A 22,096-nucleotide genomic window follows, 5' to 3' on the forward strand; every position below is an offset into this window, starting at 1 on the left:
ACCGATCTGCAGCTCTCTTACGGAATTTCAGGCGGCGTTAAAAAGGACTTTTGATCCGGTGACGGACGACCGGGAGAAAGCACGGAGGGAGAGGGGGATCCCATGCAGCTGGGAAGGGCGTGGTTGACGCAGGAGGAACAACGGAGACGACAGCTGAAAGGAAGATGCCTCTAATGTGGAGAGGCTGGTCACCTCGTCATCAGCTGTCCAGCCAAGCGATCTATGGCGGTGAGTTAAGTCACGGCTTCAGGTCCCGTTTCACGCACTCTCACAAGAGTTAAGGTAATGCACCACACCGTCACAGATCTTGGGGTGCTCATTGACTCAGGAGCCGATGAGAGTTTGATGGACTGTGGTTTAGCAGAGGAATTGGACATCAAGTCTGAACTTTTAGCTAAGCCCAGGGCCCGAGCACTAGATGGGAAAGAACCGTTTTTCATCACACACATCACTGAACCACTCCACATGCACATTAATGACCACAAAGAGCGCATTCGCTTTTATCTATTCAAAGCATCCTCTCACACTCTGATATTGGGACAACCATGGCTCTTTCGCCACAACCCCCAGGTAGACTGGCGATCCGGAGAAATCCAAGGGTGGGGGGAAGACTGTGTCAAAGACTGTTTTTTTCGATTCAGCCCGGAGCAGTGATGTAGCAGAAGTTAACCTGTTTTCTGTCAACCCTGTCACAGAATCCGCATACCCGGACCTGAACTCGGTGCCCTCTAGCTACCACCAGCTCCGTGAGGTTTTTAGTAAGGTCTAATCCGTCCCTCGTCATCACCAGCAGGCACCGGGTTCTTCTTCGTAGACAAGGACAGGTCCCTGAGACCATGCATAAACTATAGCCCACTGAATGACATCACAATAAAGAATCGTTACCCTCTTCCTCTCATGTCCTGACTAACTCCAGCAGGCCAAGGTGTTCACTGAGTTAGATCTTCGCAACGCCTATCACCTGATCCGCATAAGAGAGGGGGACGAGTGGAAGACCGGATTTAACACCCCTAGTGGTCACTATGAGTACCTGGTCATGCCATTCGGACTCACCAACGCCCCTAATTTACTCTCCAGACTTTGACACACATCAAGACCATGTGACCAGGGTGACTGTTGGAGAACCATCTGTATGTCAAAGCAGAAAAAAGTGTGTTTCATGCCGACACTGTCTACTTCCCGGGCTTCATCGTAGCCCCTGGAAGAGTACAGATGGACCCGGCTAAAATTAGCGCTGTGGCTGAGTGGCCTACACCTGATTGCCGCAAGAAGGTTCAGCAGTTCTTGGGGTTTGCAAACTTTTACAGGCGGTTTATCAGAGGCTTTAGCGCAATAGCTGCTCCTCTCCATGCTCTTACCTCCACTCAGGTGCAGTTTCATTGGTCTCCAGAGGCAGAGAGGGCATTCCAGGATCTCAAGCGTCGTTTCACTTCGGCTCCCATCCTCACCATGCCAGATCCACAGCGTCAGTTCATGGTCGAAGGGGATGCATCCAATGAAGGGGTCGGAGCCATCCTCTCTCAACGCTCGGAACAGGATGGTAAAATGCACCCCTGCGCCTTCCTGTCACGACGACTGTCCAAGGCTGAAAGTAACTATGATGTCGGTAACCGGGAGCTGTTGGCGGTTAAACTTGCCTTAGAGGAGTGGAGGCACTGACCCGTGTGGTTGGAGCAGTAACTTGGCAGATAAGAGATGAGGTGAAGCAGGCTAATGGTGGAGACCCGTCACCTAGTGGGTGCCCAGATAATCGTTTGTTTGTCCCCGTTGAGTTGCGCCTACAGGTGATCCACTGTGCTCACACCTTGCTGCTTTAATGCTATCCGGGAGTTCGGAGAACAATGTTCGCAATCTCTCGGCGGTTCTGGTGGCCATCCATGGAGCCGGAGGTTCGGGAGTACGTGGAGGCAAGTTCGGTCTGTGCTCGTAACAAGACATCTTCCGGGTCCCACATGGGTCTATTGCAGCCACTTCTTATCCCCTCCAGACCGTGGTCCGACATATCCATGGACTTCGTCACGGGGCTCCCGGTATCTCAAGGTAATACCACTGTCCTCACAGTGGTGGACAGGTTCTCCAAGATGGTTAGATTCATTGCTCTGCCAAAGCTGCCCTCCGCCAAGGAGATGGCAGAGATCATGATGAACAGTGTTTTCAAGGTTCACGGCTTCCCGAAAGACATCGTCTCTGACCTGGGGCCCCAGTTCGTGTCCAGGTTCTGGAGGGAGTTTTGCCGGCTCATCGGAGCTAAGGCCAGCCTGACCTTGGGGTATCACCCGGAGGCCAACGGCCACACCGAACGCCTTAATCAACAACTGGAATCCGGCCTCCGGTGCTTGGTCTCCCAGAACACCTCGACATGGAGCAAACACCTGGTCTGGGTTGAGTATGCGCATAATTCTTTGCCAACATCTGCCACAGGCTTCTGTCCCTTCAAATGTGCTTATAGTTTTCAACCCCCAGTCTTTCCAGATAATGAGCCGGAGGTGTCGGTCCTCTCTGCCCATGCCATGATCCGACGTTGCCGCCGCATCTGGACAGCGGCCCGCCAGGTGCTGATCCGACAGGGAGACCAGGTCAAGAAGGCGGCAGACCGTAAGAGACGGCCGGCTCCCGCATATCAGCCAGGCCAGAGAGTGTGGCTCTCGGCCAAAGACTTGCACCTCAAGATCCCCTCCAAGAAGCTGGCACCACGGTTCGTGGGTCCGTTTCCCGTCACCAGGGTTATCGGCCCCGCAACAGTACAGCTTCGTCTGCCTCGGTCCCTTCGCGTACACCCGACTTTCCATGTCAGCCAGGTGAAACCGGTCAAAGAGAGTCCTATGGTTCCAGCCGCCACACCCCCCCACCACCTGAGGTGATTGATGGCGGCCCGGTGTATAAGGTTAAGCAGTTGTTGGCAGTACGTAACCGGGGCTGGGGCAGACAGTACCTCATGGATTGGGAGGGTTAATAATAAAAGAAATCAATAACAAAAGAAATCATCTTGTCCTCACAAATTGCCCTCTTTCAAATACTTTTCCATTTTTCTGACAGACGATCTGACAAACCTTTGCTTCAACTGTGGGGAGGAAAATGCAGATGACAGTGAAGAGGCAGAGCTGACATGGGTATTATATTTTATGAATAGAATGTGGTCCTGTGTTTGTATCTGTTTTACTCATTTACTCATGTAAGTGCCAGTATTTCACTTTCCATTAAGAAGATATTTCTGAAAACGTCCCATCATGGGGAGCAAACCAGCTCCAGGAACTTAAAGTTCATGTATCAATAAGAAATTTTCTATTGAGTTTAGTTTTCCTTGATTTTGAATGTTTCATTTTTGAAATTATTTTGATGTTTTTGTTGATGTGTTAAATGTTGCACATTTTCCATTTAATTTTGTATTTATTGAATTTGAATAATTGTATGTTCTAAAAAGCAAGTATACACTATTTATTTTTTGTTTAATGTTATTAAAGTCTTTAATGCTTGTCTGAGCCTCCTTTAATATTGAACAGAGGGGGAACAGTATCTGACAGTAATAATCCAAGCTGTCAGGATGCGTTCCCCCTGTTGTAAATGGTCAAATTTAATGATATCAGCCTGAAAATCATAGGACTTGTCTGTTGTGGGGAAAGAAGTCAGGAGTATGAATTTGAAAGATGTGTGAGCCTCCTTTATATTGTCAGGAAAGGGGGGGGGGACGACGCAGGTGCAGACCCAGGGGTGTCTCAAAGTTATCCCAGAGGAATTACCACAAAATCGCAGTAGCGATAGATTGGAAAGGGGAGAAAAAAAAACCGAAACTGTATAGAGCCACTACGGGCTTCCTTAATGAAATAAAGCACTAAAATGATTAACTAAACCACCGCTGCCAAGCAGTTGACTCAAAAACAAAATTGTCCAGGAGACCCAGAAAACTCGAAACAAAAGGCAAAGGCTGCCTGGGAGACCTTTGGTAACCCAAAAGGCTGGAGTCACACAAACTCTCCAGCACCCCAAAGTATTCACTGGTAAACAGGCAATTGACCTCAAATACACACAAAGTTCTGAGTTGGTGTTTGCAGATACACCGACAGCCAGAGAAGGCACAGGGAGAACCTCTCACTACCTCTGATGGTGAGATAATGAGTCAGCACAGGGCACTGGAGACTCAGGGTATATGAAGACTCCCCACACCCTGGCTTAATCAAAGCCAATCAGTGCCACACACACCTGATTGCAGTGAGTTGATTCTCTCACCACTCTCACAGGGCCGAAAGATTGAGTGCCCTCACATATATTGAACAGAGGGGGAACAGTATCTGACAGTAATACTCCAAGCTGTCAGGATGCGTTCCCCCTGTTTGAAATGGTCAAATTTAATGATATCAGCCTGAAAATCACAGGACTTATCTGTTGTGGGGAAAGAAGTCAGCAGTATGAATTTGAAAGATGTGTGAGCCTCCTTTCATATTGAACAGAGGGGGAACAGTATCTGACAGTAATACTCCAAGCTGTCAGGATGTGCTTTACCTGCTATAATGGAGCTGGATTTAACACAAATATGATAAAATAGCGATCTATATTTAGCCTATAAATGAATGAGCATACTTTCTTCCAAAAGTCCATAATATTCAAAATGAACAGTCTCTCACAAATATAATATGTCCTATTGATAGAAATAACAGTAATTGGTTGTGTTAATAAAGACATAAAAACACAAACATGTGCTGTTGTCCCAGTTTAAAAATATAACTAGACAGTCATGAAATTTTGATTTCACTTCTACAATACAACATCTTCAGATAAAACTCACTTAAAAAAGTCATTTTTGAACCTTAGCTCTCTCCACAGTGCCTCTGTGGTACGAGCACAACAGCTCGGGGGCGAGCTTTTTGTGAACGCGCGCTTCCTTCGCCCTTCGGGCCATTTGGGACGGGGGCGGGACTAGAGGAAACACATCTCGGCGAGGAAACAGAGCTCGATACAACACCTGTCTTTCAGCCTGCTGTTTACAGGAGTAATTACACCCTGTTAGACACTCATGGTCCTGCTCCGCTCACAGTCCTGGTATGTTTGGCCCCTGGCAACAGCTTTCATCTATGAAATGATTGTGGTGGAGGACGGAGCATCTCTCGCACATCTGTCCTCGCTGTGAACGTCTATACTGTACGTGGATGTGCATGTTTTCCACAGCATAGCAAGGTGTCCTATAAAAGATCACAGTGCTTCCAGGAAAACACAGCTGCTGGCTGGAGTCTGTGTGGGGACGCTCTGCAACAAACATCTGCTTTTTGACTGTTGGAGGTTTTCACCCAAAATATTCATCTTTAAACAGCTGCATGACATGATGCGTTTGTTATGTTTCCTATTACTGTAATAAGAAAAATGTTATTCTGTGATTTATGTTGGTGGGAAGAGGACCAAAACAACACATATATGCATTAAAGGAACAGCTCACAGGAAAATGGAATTTCATTATAGATAAGTTAGTTAAACTCAATAACTGTGTTTTAATGCTATTACATTTTAAGCAGTGGATAAAGCTCTTAATTGACTTATTTTTTGTGCCTCAGCAATCTAAATAGACAAACTTGCGACTGAACAAACTGAATAAACAAACTGACCTTAAAGGGCAACACAGTTTCATACTTTGTTTATGTGTGGCGGACCCTGCCACCTTTCTAGCTTCAAACAGTGTTCTGGGGACCTTATTTTCCTCTGACAACAGCTTGTTTATTCACTTGTGGAAAAAATACATACTGAGTTTGTGTCATTACCTCATTTATGTTGTAAATATTAAAATTCTGAGTTTGAATTTCGTCTCCAAAACTACACAGTGCCCCTTTAAACAATTTAAAGCTCCTAAGGCCTCTATTCTTACATTCTTATGAACGTCTTCTTTCTCACTATTCATTTGTCTTTCTGCTTGCTACTATTATTGTTATTATGTGCCTAAAGAAATCTAAATAACTTAATGGAAATAAACAAACATGTTAAGCTTATAATATCTTACAATGGCCTTTAAGCCTATTAAATAATGCTCAAGTTCCTTCATATGAAACAACACTGTACTTTTGAAATTTGAGCTTCAGTATGTTGCTCATGGATACCTCAATGTGCAGCCGGGGGAATCGAACCAATGACGATCCAATTACTCGTTGACCCACTCTACTCTCTACCCGCCACAGCCGCCCCAAGCATGCTCCTCTCCCTCACGCTGCCCCCTTTAATTTCCCTGTATGTGGCCTCACTGATCAGTCTGTTCATGCAGAAATCAGCCACCAGCACCCTGACATGGACATTGTCCGACCGATGTGATTGTATGACCAGCGATGGGGAATAAACCGTTACATAACTGGTGACATACATTTATGAATAAATGTATGTCATTTATGAAGCACGACAAAGACTTTTTTATGTGTCTCCTGATCGAAAAGAAACACACACAAAGATGTATTTTAACATTTAATAAATGATCTCAGTTCAAGACCAACAATGAATAAAAAAATGTAAAACAATGTTTATTTTCTACACATATTTCTATATATTTCACATTTGTTGTAAAAATAATTAAATTAAAATGAAGTTATATGTAAGATTGAAGTGGAAAAATCTGCTAAAATGTGTTGTGCTAAAAAAAACAAACATGAAAACTTTTAAGCCTTTCAGTTCTTCATTCCATGTTTTGATCGACAGAGCTGTGTGCTGCAGTTTTAATTTTCTGCTCTTGGACATGTTATCTCTTCCAGGACAGTTGGAAATGCCAAAATATTCTTTGCACAGGCCTTCATGTTTGTGCTTGAGTAACTAAACAGCAGTTGGATGATAGTGAGGTTGGATGTTTATCCTCTGCAGACTACAAGACTACAAGAAACAGCAAGGTTGTAAATTGATGTGTAAGTGCAAAGGAATGAAAGAAAAAGTTTGAAAACTGGCAATTTAGCTTGAAGTAAAACTGGAGGAGGTGGAGAGCACTGTTATCAAGTCCAGACTTAAAGGGACAGTTAACCCTTTAAAATCAAAATGACATCTCTTCCTCTTGTGGTGCCTGTAGTGCTGTTTATCCATGTAGATTGTTTTTTTTCTGTGTGAGTTGCAGGGTTTTAAAGATGTCTACCTTCTCTTGAATATAATAGAACTGGATGGCATCACCTCATCTTGTGGTGCTCATAGGGCCAAAAGATACATTTGAAAACTTCATCAGCAATGTCTCTTTCCAGAAATCATAACCTGTTGTGAGCAGTTTCATGCAGGAACTATTTTCTCTCTGTATCACCGTGCAGGAGGAAGCGTACATCTGCTCATGATTGAGAAGCTTGTTTAAACATTAACTGCATCCTTATCACTCTTTTTAGATTGTACAACTTAAATGTAATAGTCTACTTTATTCGGTAATTCCAATGTAATCAGTTTCCTGACTTTTTAAAGTAAAGTCAACTTTTAAAATATACAGCGTAGTGATTTGAACCCGAAACATGATATTTCTTCCTAAACCTAACCAAGTAGTATTCTTGCCAAAACCTAATGAAACTGCAACAGTTACGCTGCAACAGCCATGTTGTATTGGAAACAGTAATAAGAGTTGTTTAGTACTGTATATTTTAAAAGTTGACTTTACTTTGAACAGTCAGGAAACCGATAACCTCAGAATTACCAAGTAAAGTCGACTATTAGAGTAAAGTATTACATGTTAACATTTACAAGCCAAAAAAACTATTTAAAAATTACTAGTCTAGTTTGCTTGGTAGTTTGGAGGCAATCAGTTTCCTCAATTTTTAAAAAAAATAAAGTCACTTTGTTAGACTTCACAGTGTTGGAGCCGTGACAATCGACCCTCTTGGTTGTTTAGGTAAGAGGATATGTTGATATCTTCAAAACCCAGCACCTCACACCAAAACAATCTTTTATTTTAAATTTAAGAGAACCTGAAATCAAGGAGGAGTAAATTTGGATTAAAAGCAAATTTCTGCAAATTTAGTTTATATCTAAAACTGTTACAGTCCAAATCATGGGTGTTTCTTAGTTTGTGAGCGATGTCAAACAATTCTATTAACATGAACATAAAAAAGTGTCTATATTCAAAAAGTACTACAAGTGTTAAAGTCCCAGCAGCCAACAGGATCTTTATCCAGAGAAACAAATGGAGCACAGAACAGACGGTTCTGTAGAAGATCCGTTCCTCTGCTGTGGTTGGAGGAGATGGAGCGACTGGATGAGGATGGAGCACTGTTAGATGGTGATTGATGAGTTTCTAGTCATCGCAGCCCAGCAGCTCCATGCGTAGAGTGATGCGCTCGTGCCACTCCCATGGGACGACTCGGACGTACCGGGCGTAGAACGGAGGCTCGAACAGATTCTTCTTATGGGAGTTGTTGTCGATGTTACCTTGGAAAAGCTGCAGAGAAATGAGCGTACAGTTTAGTATGGTCTTATGAAAGAGTGACCACTCGGTTATGAGAAGAACCCGATGATAAGGAGGAAGGAAGGCAAAAATAACTTAGGCCTAAACACAATTTCATGATACCAAAACAACATCTATCAAATGTCTTATTGACCAACTGTCATCAATCTGAGCTGTGTGGACTTCTTACAATCTAAAAAGTCTCAGCCCCTACCAGATGTTTAGACAACAGCTCCGGGCAGCATCATTAACATCCCACGAGCCTGTTAGCTCTGTGCTCAGTAAAAACATCAAAGCTTCTCATACAGTTTTATTGGATCATCTCAGAGAAAGAGGCTACGATGAGGAGAACAGGCTTCACATTCCTCCAGGAAGAACCCCAAATATCTCATCATAAAGGGAAAGAGAGAAACAGAGACAGAAGCTGACAATTTGTGTGACTTTTTGGACTTCTGTTTACAAACTGTGGGCTGAAAGACTGACGATCGTGCAAAAAACTTCAGAAGAGTTTTCTCTGATATTTTGTATTTAAATATGCAAATGAGGTATTCTCTAGTTTTAACATTTCCAAAACAAAAATCTGAACATTGGATAAAGCCCGGCTCAAAATTCTTGTTTCATTTTGTTGACATATTAGAATTACAATAGGAAAACTGTCATCGCATTTAATTCACGAAGTGTAATTATTTCTTCTACATATATGTATTGTCATAGTCATGTCATCGTATGTGTGTACATATAAAACAAAATAAGAAATAAAATTTGAAAAACTAAAATTTTGGATATTTTCTTTTCATCACTCCCTAAATCAGAAAAATATATGTTTTAAGGAATAAAATGTTATATAAAATCTGGCTATGAATGATATATGAACAAACCCCTCTGTGAAAACCATCAGAAAATAGATAAGAACAATACTGGAGACTTTGGTGTGAGTAAGTGCTACTGATTTCTGAAACCTGTTTTGAGAAAACTGCCTTTAAAGATATGTTTTGCCAAATTCCATACATTTTTAAACAAAAATGGTAAATAGGTTAAACGTTTAACTAACAAATATCACCATGAAATGTCCCCAGTTGATTACTTTATTAAGACAACTGAGTTTGTTGATGTTTGATGTTTATATGAATATGCAAATGAGTTGATCTTATTAAATATGCACACATTTGCAAGAGTTAATAAACACCTAAATGTGTTTTTAGAAATATCCTTTCCACTCGTCTGAAAGAAGACATGTTACGGGCGCAAAATAGCCAAAATCTCAAACTGACAAGTGCATTTTCACCTGTTGAAATGGGGCGTATTCACTAAGGCCTACAAATGCAGTATACTGTAGTATAGGTAGTCACGTATGTCTGACCTTATCATCGCCGGTGCTCTCCTCCTTCACGATAAGCCACGACTCTCCATCGTTACTGTAGGCGACTTTAAACACCGACACAAACTGCACCACCCCGAAGTCTTTGGCCCCCTGAGTGATGATGCCTGTGAGCCGCTTTGTCTTCTCCAGATCGACCTGGAGAACAAACAAAGACAAAACACTTATACTCTGCAACATCTGCACATTCAACACATTTTTTTAATTAATGACCCTTTGAGGTTTCTCTCACCTGGATCCACTCTGAGCGGTTGCTGTGTGCAGGAGACCAGGCGTTTGTCTTCCCCTGCTTGTCCAGTCGGGCAAACTGAGGATGCCAGGTGAAAGTGTCGATGCCCCACGTGCGGAAAGAGCTGGAGGCCGAGAGCTGGCCGTCTGAGACGAGGCGAGACTTCATCCCCAGAGGCTCTGAGCAACCTGCCGCGTTTGAATAAACTGTGAATTGAAAGCAGACGGAAGGACGGGGGGAGGGGACGCCAAAGCGACAGGAAGAGAAAGAGAGGAGGGAAAATGAAGACACCCAAAGAAAAGACAAATTAACCTCCAAGAAAATTTGAATAATTCAGAGGAAAGTGACTGATTGAAATCATTTTACACCCACCAACGACCAAGAGGAACAGAAAGAGGTGCACAGAGTAGAAGAAAGCATGCAGTAAGGTGCATAGAGCTACATATGCAGTGTTTATACATTCACCATGTTTCTCTGTTGATGTCTTAAGTGTTATATTCAAAGAGGACAAAGGACAGAAGGATGACGCTGAGGAAAACCACAAAGTATATTTCTGTCTCTGTGTTTGCCTTGGATTGCTGTTTTATTGTTACATAGTGAGGTCTTCCCACAGAACCCTGTTTATACTATACATTTTCCATCTAACCACGGCTGGATTGAGGCCATGTTATGTAGTTTCAATAAACACTTTGACTGTCATTGTGCTTGTCAGGGCAACCACAGCAAGAAGAAACAAACACAGTAAAACAAGGGACAGAGGGAAAGCGAGTCTTCAGGGGAAAGTTCAGAGGCTACAACTCCATATCAAATGTGTTTTTCCAGCCAGCATTATTATCTGCCGAGTCCCTTAACTTGACGTGCTGCATGTTTTCTGTGTGTTTTACCGTTGAGTTCACAGCCCACCAGCTCCATGCGCAGCGTGCAGGCCCTGCGGCAAATCACAGGGATGATTCGGATGTACTGGGCGATGATGGGAGGGTCGAAGAGGTTCGTCTTTGTGCTGTCGTTATCTGTGTTGCCCATGAAAACCTGACGGATTAAGACAAGTAAGCTGAAGAAGGGATGCTTTCTGTGGAATCTGCTGTTTAAGATTATGCAAAAACAGCACGAAACCTTTATTTAATGTAATGTGTGCATTATGCTGTTTAAAAAAAAATACAAATGGGGTATTCATAAAGACTTAATTACTAGTGATTTTTACTATTACGTAATAACGTTTTGTGTTAAACTGTAAAATATCCTGTCATTGTTCTATATCTGTGTTATATTTGTGTGTTTTATGCGTTTTATGGGTATTTGTGGTGTCTTTGCTCTGTTACCCTGGTTTCCTGACAGTCTCGTGACATTCAAAAGTTCATTAAAAGTGCTTGTTTTTGTCACTGACAGGCTGAGGTTGTAATTCTCAGTGTCTGACAACATTATGGAAACGAATCCTACAGAGACCTTTTTGATAAACAATGAGATCCTTTTTGTTTGGCCAGAAAACACAAGTCTCATTTAAGTAGAAGCTTCACTTAAAAATCTTGTGAGAGGGGAGATGCTGCAGGAAGACGACAGTGAAAAGAGTTGGAGCGATGAGCTTGCAGTTAACTTAGAGGAACGGCCGCAATAATTTATTTACAAACTCATGGCTAAATTTTCAACTGATTTTGACAATCTAGACCTCTCCTTGAGTGAGACTTGTGTTTCTGATTACATAGTTTCCGTACGGTTGTCATACACTTAGAATAACAACCTTAGCTTGTCAGTGACAAAAACGACTGTCAAAGTGGAGGTGACTTTTGACAGTTGCAGTTGCCCCAAAGGATTACGTTGCAGCTATTACAGCTGCGTCCTGGCTGTCAGCTAAGGGGATCTACTGGACCGATCCCGAACTTTTTGGTAAGTCCATAAATTCGTATGATTGAATTTGTGCTCTTTCAAAAGAGAGTGTAATGAAGGGCTGAATGACTTTAAAAACAGAAGATTTCTTTGGTTCCTTGGCACAAAACAGGGAATTTAAAACAAGGAACAACGAACAGAAAAAACATCAGTATCTGTCCCTAATTAAATTCAAGTGAAGTCGTCTAACCTTGTCCCTCCGTTGGCCCTCCACTCTGTAGGTCGTGTAAGCGTTTCCATCGAAGCTGCTCGCCACCTTGAAGGCCTTGATGTACTCAGCTGTGCCCATTCGACTGGCGCCCTGAGTGATGATGCCCGTCAGACGCATCTTCTTCTGCATGTTAATCTGTTGTTAACAGGTCAAGTGTTAATCACAGCCCTCACCGTTCAGCCTCGTTATTTTAAAGTGGTCCTTTCTCTCACCTCGATCCAGGGGTTCCTGTCGTGGGCTGCTGACGTCCAGGCGTTGACGATGCCGTGGTTGTTGAGTCGAGCCAACTCAGGGCCCCAGCGCTGAAGTCCCAGAACGCCGTAGTGCACAGAGGACGCTGAGATCTGTGACTCCACGATCGCACCTCCCTCCATCCCCAGCAGAGAAATGCAACCTGGGACACAGAAATTTAAATATTATAAAGCCTTAAACAAGCGATTACATTAACTCCTGTATTTATTTTGGAGTTGCTAAATTTATTTTTACCTCTCCAAACTTTTAATCGCTTGATTACAGTGCAAATTTCTTGTTAAGTGGCCACAGAAAACCAAAGTGTTATGTTTACCTGTGGTGGTAAAAAACTTGTTTTCGGCACTTTATTTTCCACCAGTAAAATACTTGCTCAGGATATTACACCACTTTTTATTATCGTATTCATTAGATTTAACACACGGATAGTAGTCTGTCATTTTGGCAATTTCATTGCTTTGATATAAAAATCAAGGAAATCAAATGAAATGGTAGTTGGTGTACGTACGTAGCTGGCACTGCTTCCCAACATACGGTGAGGGACACTGGCAGGTGTAATCTCCATCAAGATCTCGACATATCCCTCCATTGTTACAGGGCTGGTTGGCACAATCATTCACATCTGGAAAAGACAAGAATTTACTTTATTTTTCTCTACTCTTTAAATTAACGTCACCCAGTGGAATATTCTTCAAAACACAAAAATACAAAAAAAGGATGGTTGTTAGAGATGTAGTGCACACCTGCTGCCCAGAAACATCTCAGAGAGAGCAGACAGGGGTTGAGGCAGGTGCAGGGATACAAAAGCCTCAGTGTATAGTTTCCCTTAAATTCAACATGATGACAGAAATGTTCCTGAAGGCAACACTGACGAGACGGGACGCTCAGTTTAAAGGTCACGGCAGGTTAGGGGGTGATAGACAGGGACTGATAATTGTATTTCATGCACACTCAGGAGATTTAATGAGGTTAAATCATGTTGTGTCACCATCAATCAGCCCACAAACTAACTCTGTGTATTGTAGCAACCAGATAAGCAAAATGGAGCTCTGACTACCCCCAAAGATCAAATGTACAAACTGGACCCTTGAAAATAAACCTTATTTATTTCTCCTCTCCTTTCACGTCTCACTCTCTCTCGACTGTCAGTGCCTCACATAGCTCATCAACCCCTTAAACTCACTGAATTATTGCTCACTTATGTTTAATGATCAACACATATCTGTATTTTTGTTGTCAAAATATGTATACAATGTGACAATCTTTTGACCCTCTTTGTGCTGATGGTCTTTGTGAGACTTTCCCAGGTCACAATGGAGAAGAAGACTTTGTATGCTCAGTCCTCTTCTTCACAGATGTTCCTACTTGTATCAGATATTTTGTCACTGTTATCTGAATATTCTGTGATTTTCTTGGTCTGATCTGTACATGCAACATCTATTGAGTGTCAGTCCCTTCTGGGAGAGGAATCCCTCCTCATACCTGAGGTTATTTCATTTCCTTTCATTTTTCGGTCCCTAATTAGTCAATACATGTCACATCTGAGGTTTTTGTTCCGTCTACTAAGGATCTTGTTTTACTCCACAGTAACCATGGCAACAAAACAAGTCTGTAGTCACTTCCTGTATCCTCTCTGCACACTATGTAATGCTCCCTACTCTCCACAAGGTGGCATACTTGCACAGCATGTACAGCTGGTTTATTTAGAGCAGTGGAAAAAAACATGCAGAGCAGCAAGTTTTACTTCAGCATATGTTTATCTTAAAAAATGACCTAAATATTTTCAGACTGATGCTAAACCAGATGTTAAGACAATCAAACAACACGACAGCCCTTACTATCAATACTATTTCTACATACAGCTGGATTCTTGAGTCCTGAAGCACACCAGGTAACAAACTAGCTGATGAATCGAGAAAAACCAGCAGTGGAGGAGGACCTGTGCCATGATCCCCTGGTAATGATAGTCTTTACGTATATACATTATGATCATGGTCAAAAACAGTATTTCTGTCTGTAAATTGTTGGTTTTGACCGGATCTTAATATAAGCTTATGATGTTTCCCTCAACATATATACTGAGACAGTCCTGACTGTAGTAACATCAGGCAGAGTGCAGCAACACACTGTTTCTTTCTCTGAGCAGATCCACTCCAAACCCACGGCAAAACAATGATAAAACGATTCTGCTGCTAAAGTATTAATTCACATGTGTATTATACTGACGCTTTGTTTTACCTGTCTCTGTACTCTGGAAAGCTCTCTCAGACATGTGAACTGAAGCAGATGACAGGTTGACGTAACGCCTCATGGATCTGTTTAATTCTTGTTCCCATTAACACTAAGAGGATTGCTCACAACTTAGAAACAAATGCCTGTATGTCTGTGACAACACTGGCACGACACAGCTAATAACACTAAGAAACAGGTGATCCTACTTGGAGGAACACCAAAAATAGCCTAGTGGGTTTTTCTCTAGGATTATTTTTAACATGTTTTGACGTGACATTCATTCTAACTAAGTGTCAATCAATGAAATATGGTCTCCAGAATAACTATCATTCTGACTTGCCAATTTCTTCCCTCATTGCTTTGTTGCTCTTGTTTACCTGCAGATGAAATGAAGCAACTGATTATTTCTTGTAAAGCAACTTTACCTTGTTTACCAACTACAATCATATAATTAGTTTCAAGTATGAATGTGTGTCTATGTCTTGTCTATGACTTTGATTCACCCATCATTCTGCAGTAAATACTGATTGCACAGTGTAATGGCTGTAGAAATGACACCATCCACCGACAGATTGGTTCCCTATGAAACCTCTCTTAACTGTGATATCTGGCCGGGCTGGATTTTTCTTCTGATACTTTGAATTAAGTACAAGATCTGAGTATTTCCACCTCTGGCTGGATCATACTGGATAAAAAATGGGACAGGTTTAACCTCATTCCAGCACCTCGACACCAGCCCGGCCTGTGACGTCTGATTGAATCAAAATTAGAAACTGTTTGGGAGTCAACGACCAGACTGTACAGACACTACAATTGGTGGTTGGGCTGTGGGCTTCGGGGCGAGCTGCTCATTCAGAAAAAAATTCCTCTTCAGTGACGGCATGAGTCAAAGTCCTGGCAGCTTAAGTTATATTTTCTCTACTTATAACTATAATAATATAATAAATCTGCTCTCAGCAGTCATAAAACTTCTAGTTATTTCAAATCCAAATTATAGCTGTCAGTAGTTTTTGACAATGACATTCTCACTTGTAGAAAATAATCCTCTATTTCCTCCCGCTAATAAGCCCAAACTACTGCAACAATCATAAGCTAACTTGGTCATTATTTTAAGAGGATATGTAGAAGTTCACTATTATCAAATTCTTCACCTGATTTGCCTCAAGCTTTGAGCACAAGCAGACGCAGTGTTGAACCTGTGATGAAGGCGTCTGCATGCTAAGAGACTTGGAGTGGCCTTTTACTAATTAGCCAAACAGAATGGCCGCAGAGCTCGCTGAATGAGATCCTTTCATGAAACTGCTGAGCGGACTACACGTCTCTTTCACCAATGACGCTATGACAGGGTGGAAAAACCTCATGTGTTCACACTTAGAGAGAAAATCTGCTGCAAGTTGAGACAACTGCTACTTGTATTACGCTACCAAGAGACTTGTTCGGACAAAATCTCACGTGACGTTCTCCCATTTGATGACTTTTTTCTTTTTCTAGGATCCACAAGTATTATGTTTGTATCTAGACATAAAATCCTTCATGTCAACACTTCTGGTTAATTAAAAGATTTCTAAATTCATTGAATAAATAGCAAGATATCTCCTGAGAAACTGACAAAATAATAAAATGTGCGTGCTCCACTTAGAATAAAGTTCGCAGATATTTATGGAGAATGTAAATGTATAATTATATAAGTGAAGAGGTCAAGAACAGCAGCTCAGACAATAACATCACATCCAGAGGTAACCTACTGGTCTGGCAGTGCACTCCCTCGAAGCCCGGCTGGCACTTGCAGACGTACTCGTTGAAAACGTCTCCTCGTCTGGTTGGAGCGATGATCTCGCATGAGCCATCGTTCTTACAGGGGTTAGGACTGCATGGTCCTGAGAGAAGGAAGAAGTCGAGTTTATTTCAAGAACACATTTCAACATAGCTCAAAGGATAAGTTCACGCAAAGCTCAAAAAGACAGAAAGCCCGGTGAAGACAAAAATATAAATGTGAAATGGCTCCATACAGCTCACCCAGTGTAATCCAAGCGTCTGGAGATCCTGAGATCCCAAATTGATTTGAAAATATGCTATTTACAGCTCTCAAAGTCAAAATCTTCACTGTAGCTGCAAAGCTAAAATCATTAGAGCTCATCCCAACTGAAGTGCAATCTCGACTGTGCCTCCTGGGTGTAAATGACATCTTTTCGAACCAATATGGGATCTCAGGGCTTCTGGTGACTTGGATTACACTGGACGAGCCCATGTATATGTTTTTTTTCCAGGTCCCCATCTACTTCAGCAGACTGGTCCTACGCTGTTTTGCTGTGAAGCTCCAGAAATGTTTTGTAGACTAAAAAACTTTCCATCAGCATGAGGGTGAGTAGATAACAACTGAATTTTCATTTTTGGGTGAACTGTTCCTTTAAGCTGACAAGTGCTACACAAGAGAGCTTTAAAATATAAAGTGAAAAGTAAAAAACACAATGAAAAAACACATCAATGAAAACAGTAAACAACAAGGGACAAAATATAAAGTTAAAGAGAGGACAGCAGATTAAAAGCTTAGCGTCGCAGAAGGTCAGTGAGTCAAAAAGAGTCTTAAAAACAAAGATGGAGGGAGCAAATCTAGTTACTAACGGCAACTCATCTCACAAATGTGGAGCAGCAACTGCAAATCATCTTTCAGTTTTAGGTGTGACTGTGAGACACATTAGATATTCGCTGTTGGGCGTAAAAGACCTGCGAGCTGAGTGCCAGTGAATAAGGTCTGTGATGTTAAGGTGTGTGATTTAACCGTGCTTTTTCTCTGTACCTGTCTCTGTCAGGTTGCAGGTGTCTCCTCCGAAGCCATCTGCACAGATACAGATGAATGGATCGTCACCTACCCCCGTCACACATGTTGCTCCATTATGGCAAAGGTTCACCTTACAGAAGTCACCTGAGGAAATGAGAATAAGAAAAAGAGTTAGTATGAAATCACTTTAATAAATATTTTAGTTGCCATTTGAAAGGAAAGAGCCACTACCGCATTATAGACATGTAATGCACGAAAGCAAAAGAAGTCTGTTGTCCATGCAAAGTTTATATTTTTGAAGGTTTGGGCACTCCCTCCCCAGTTTAGATTCAGGGATGGGAAAAGGGATCTAGTGTGCTTTCTCTTTGTTGCAGGAGCGTCTGGCCTGAATGTCTGTAACAACAGAGCTGCTGCAGGCCCAAAGTGCTGAGTCACAGATCCTGGCTGGATTGGGGAAATAATGGAAGAGACGTCCAGAGGGAGAGGCAGGGCACCGAGTTATGAGTCACAGTAGAGTAGTCAAAATGACCAAACCTCAACCTCGTAAGCTTTGTGTTTTTTTATTTTTTTCTAACCAGCCTGTTGACTCATCAGCTGCCACGTCAGAGTCACTGTTCAAACCCTGAACAGCCCCAGGTGGAACTACAGGAGTTCATTGGTGAGTTGGTGTTGGTGAAAACTGCTGCACCTTCACAATTACCAGGCATAGAAATGTGAAATTCAGTGTACTGATTTTGTCACTGTAGTCAAACTGTTTCATACTAGAACACATGTGACAGTCTAATCTCTGAGAACTGGGCAGACTGGATTTGCTAAACAGGCGACATGTTTCAGCAATGAGAGCAGATCTGAACACAGGCACAGTGACAAAGTAATTAACCAGAGGGAACAATTTATACAGTAAGAAGTGTGAGTTATGATACAGTTTCATGTGGTTTAATGAAACATGTGGTTTTGCACTGCGAACAAATGCTGGAATGAAAGTTGTAATCATTTAGAGTAGAAGTAGTATTGCTTCACACTCCATATTTAAAGGAAAAGTTCACCAAAAAATTTCTGGAGCTTCACAGTAAAACAGCTTTCTTCCAACAGTCTTCTAAACAGCTGAAGTAGCTGGGGACTTGTATTAAAACATTAAAAAACAACTTAAAAAGAAACATAAAATGGATTCATATAGCTCATCCAGTGCAGTCCCAGTGTCCGGAAAGACAAAAAAAGTCCCCATCTACTTTAGTTGTTTAGGAGATGCTGCAACCCTGTTTTGCTGTGAAGCTCCAGAAATGTTTTGTGGACGATGAAACTTCACCTGACTTTCCATCAACAAGAGGGAGAGTACATAATAGATATATTTTCATTTTTGTATTTGTCATCCTTTAAGCCTGTTTAAGTATGTCTGAGCATGAGAACACGTCGTGAGAACAGTGAATTTCTTATCCCATAGATACTGAAGATAATACGTAAATAACAACAAACATTTTTATTTAGCCAACACTGACAACAGGACATGTCTACGGTCTGGATTAAGAGCTTGCAGGATTAGCCGGGTTGCACAGATGCATGCAGCTCTTTCAGGAATGAGCAGTTACACAACATGACAGTGCAGCAGCTCACAGGTGGCTCAGGACACACGCGAACCTGACTGACAGGTGGGTGATAAGCGAAGCAACAGGCCGCGGATGTACACAAACATCACGGTCACGTAGAGCACAGACAGTCTGGGAGTCTCCCTGTTTGAGTTTTAAGTGCTCCTGGTTGGCAGCACAACTCCAGGTTGAACTAAAGGTAAGGCTGAGGACAGCTGGTTCATGTTGACACCAGAAGAGAGCACATATGGTGTTATTTTACTCTCCATCTGCAGACCAGAAGGGTTTCCATGGGGACATTAAGACATTAAAATGTAGGGACAAATAAAATGTGTACAAATAAGTGCTGGTAGAAATGATACAAGACTATATACGGTCTTAGATTTAGGATATTGTTATTTCGTGATATGACATGAGTGTTTTCTTTTCCTGGTTTGCATTATTTTGTCATTTCCCAGATTGTTCTTCTTGTTCTAATACTGGTCTTTACACAATTAGTCATTACATCCACATTACTGATGATTATTTATCATTATACTGTGTAAGTACCAAGGCTCATCCTTTTTGGTTTTGTTATCCTGTTTTATTATAATGAGGAAAAAAATAACAGTATGAAAAATCGAATCACTGTTTTTGTTAATTATGACAATTTCATTAAAAATAAAGTTATGCCTCTGTTAACTAGGAATCACCTGACTTTCTTCAAGAAATGTGTATTTGTAGATTAGACCTACATTTACAAGGCCATTGTGTGAAATGTTAATATATCAAAACATTATATATTACTTAGAAATCATTACCTAATCATCACATACTACATTTTAACAGCCTATTTCTGTAGAAATTAAGGTACGATTTTAAGATAAGACAAGATAAGATAATATGAACTAATTATCCCGAAGGAAGTTGTTGTGCCAGAGATTGCTCCAAAAATGTACAGCACAACAGAAAACCAGTAACACCCAGTAACAACCCGGGGTCGGGGTGACACACTGGGCCCAGTTTAAGACAATAAAGAATATTAAACAATGGTGAAATATACTAAATACATAAAATATAAAGTGTTTATGAAGGAGTTGAATGCAAAAACAAGTGCCTAATACGATGACAATAGAAGTAAGACAAGTTATTAGAGTAAACTCAAAATTAACTAAAATAATCATAATAATAACATATTGCTAAATGGTTAAATGTTTTACACCTTAAATTTAAATGTACACATCAGCAAAATATGTGATCAAGACAATATAACACTGTTAATTTTAGGGTGACTACTTGCTTGTGAAATTAAGGTATTTTCCCATGAATTTGACCGACTTTTATATTTTTACATTAAAATGTTGTGTTTTCTACGTGAAATGTACCTCTGTACAGTTGAGCACTGTTTCTTGATATAGGGTAAATCAATGTCACAGATCGTAATTTGACCAAAAACAATTGAGATACTTGATTTTGTTGCCCAGCATGAGCATTTATGAAGTGCTTATGAGGAGATTCAAAATATCAAGATATATATTTTATAGCCTCAAAATACTGCAATTTTGTTTTACGGCCATATCCAGCTCGAGTACAAATCCATTATTTACAGGGAAACCACCTGTAGATGCATCATCATCACATTTCACAAACTGTATTGTACTGTGGATGGTTCACACAAGACAAAAACATACACCAGAACTGCTCATGACTGACATTTCTTTTACAAACCTGCCTCTTATCCTACAATATAATCAGAGTCCAACAGAACTGTTTAATAACAGAGTCTCACGTGTAATAACAGAGCAGACTCATATTTAAACACTCATTCTACCTGACAATGACAAGATGCATCCCGGGATGAAGGACAAACAAATTACACATCAACTGCTGTCAGGAAAAAGTGCTTTATCTCATGACTGAAGGCTGATATTGAAGGTTATTTGGTGATGATAAATGAGAATATGTTGATAATTATGTGAAAGCAGCACTACAACTTAAGACATTTCGCAAGTATAGTAACTGTGGCTGTTAAATGACCACCCTGTTGCACATCTCCCCTGTTTGTCATTCATTAAAGCGCACACTTTCCACCAGGAGACACACAGCAGGAAAACAAAACTGGATCGCCATGGCCCATGAGTCAGTAAAAGGAAAATGAAAAAAAGACTAGGTGGCACAGCTCAGTGCCAAAGTCTCCTGGTGGATTATGTGGGAAAGTGATTGAAGTCCTGGTGTTGGAAGAAGTAGAAACCTGTGAGATATTAACTGAACATAAACAAACAAACAAGAGGAGTTGAGTAGTGAATGCGAGTAATCAGATTAGTCTGAAAAACACTTACCTCTGACTGAAGTCAGGCACAGCAGAAGAGTAAATGTTGCTACAGCCGCTGTTATTACATGTCCCGGACGTTTCATATTTGTTTCCTCTCTGTCTGTCTGTTTGTTTGTTTGTTTGTCCCGCAGGGTTGTTTGTCCGGAGCGACGCCGCGCCGCTAAACTTCCAACCGGTGCTGCCTTAAAGTGCTGTCGGAAATACCGGAATTCTGACTGGGGTGGAAAGAAACGCCGAAGTGTTAAATGAGCCACCGGGATTTTTCGATAATACCCGAGTTAACGACGTGTGACGTTAGATGGGCGGGGAGCTCGGAGCCATGTCGGTAAACAGATAGAGACAGTAATATAAGGAACTTTTCCTAGCAGTTTAATTCATGATTATCTTGTTGTTTGACCTTTGAGACTGTCTGTATTTTTTGTTATTGGTTCATTTAGAGATGTCTTGCATTTTCTTTCCCCCCCCTTTTTTTTTGCCATTCTTACACCTTGAAACAACAGCGAACATTTCAATACGAGCCAACTTTCTTTGTCCAGGCCTAGCCTATATATTTTTACTATGGGCTAATATCAACCTAAGTGAACACGTAAACTTGAATATTCTTATCTTGTCACTTCGAGATCTCTGGTATCTGTTTATCTAAAATGAAAAGTCACTGCAATCCATGAAACGGTCTAATTCCTGATAGTAATGCACGATTAATAATTTGTGTTATAAATAACCTGTTTTATGATGAGCATTGAAGGCACCACCGCCCCCGCACTGACAGGGTAGGCGGGGTTGTGAATGGCCTCTCGGATTATTGACAGGATATTTTGGGATTATTGACAGGATATTTTGGGTAGCACGTGTTGCGTTTTAAACACGTATTAAAG

The 22,096-nt window shown here is 41.4% G+C and overlaps 1 protein-coding gene across 1 annotated transcript; it reads right to left on the reverse strand.

Moving 5' to 3' along the window:
- Positions 1–6,419: 6,419 nt before the first annotated feature.
- On the reverse strand, positions 6,420–21,447 carry LOC311261358 (lactadherin-like). Its single transcript, XM_084359917.1, has 10 exons — positions 21,229–21,447; positions 17,346–17,471; positions 16,294–16,425; positions 12,825–12,938; positions 12,280–12,461; positions 12,047–12,202; positions 10,860–11,004; positions 9,979–10,181; positions 9,729–9,884; positions 6,420–8,362 (listed from the first exon to the last, which is right to left on the reverse strand). Exons 1-10 carry the CDS (start codon positions 21,302–21,304, stop codon positions 8,219–8,221), a joined length of 1,434 nt encoding a protein of 477 aa, XP_084216043.1. The 5' UTR covers positions 21,305–21,447; the 3' UTR covers positions 6,420–8,218.
- Between the last annotated feature and the right edge of the window lie 649 nt (positions 21,448–22,096).

This window comes from Pagrus pagrus (assembly GCF_965226575.1).
Source record: "Pagrus pagrus genome assembly, chromosome: 1".
NCBI classification, from domain to species: domain Eukaryota; kingdom Metazoa; phylum Chordata; class Actinopteri; order Spariformes; family Sparidae; genus Pagrus; species Pagrus pagrus.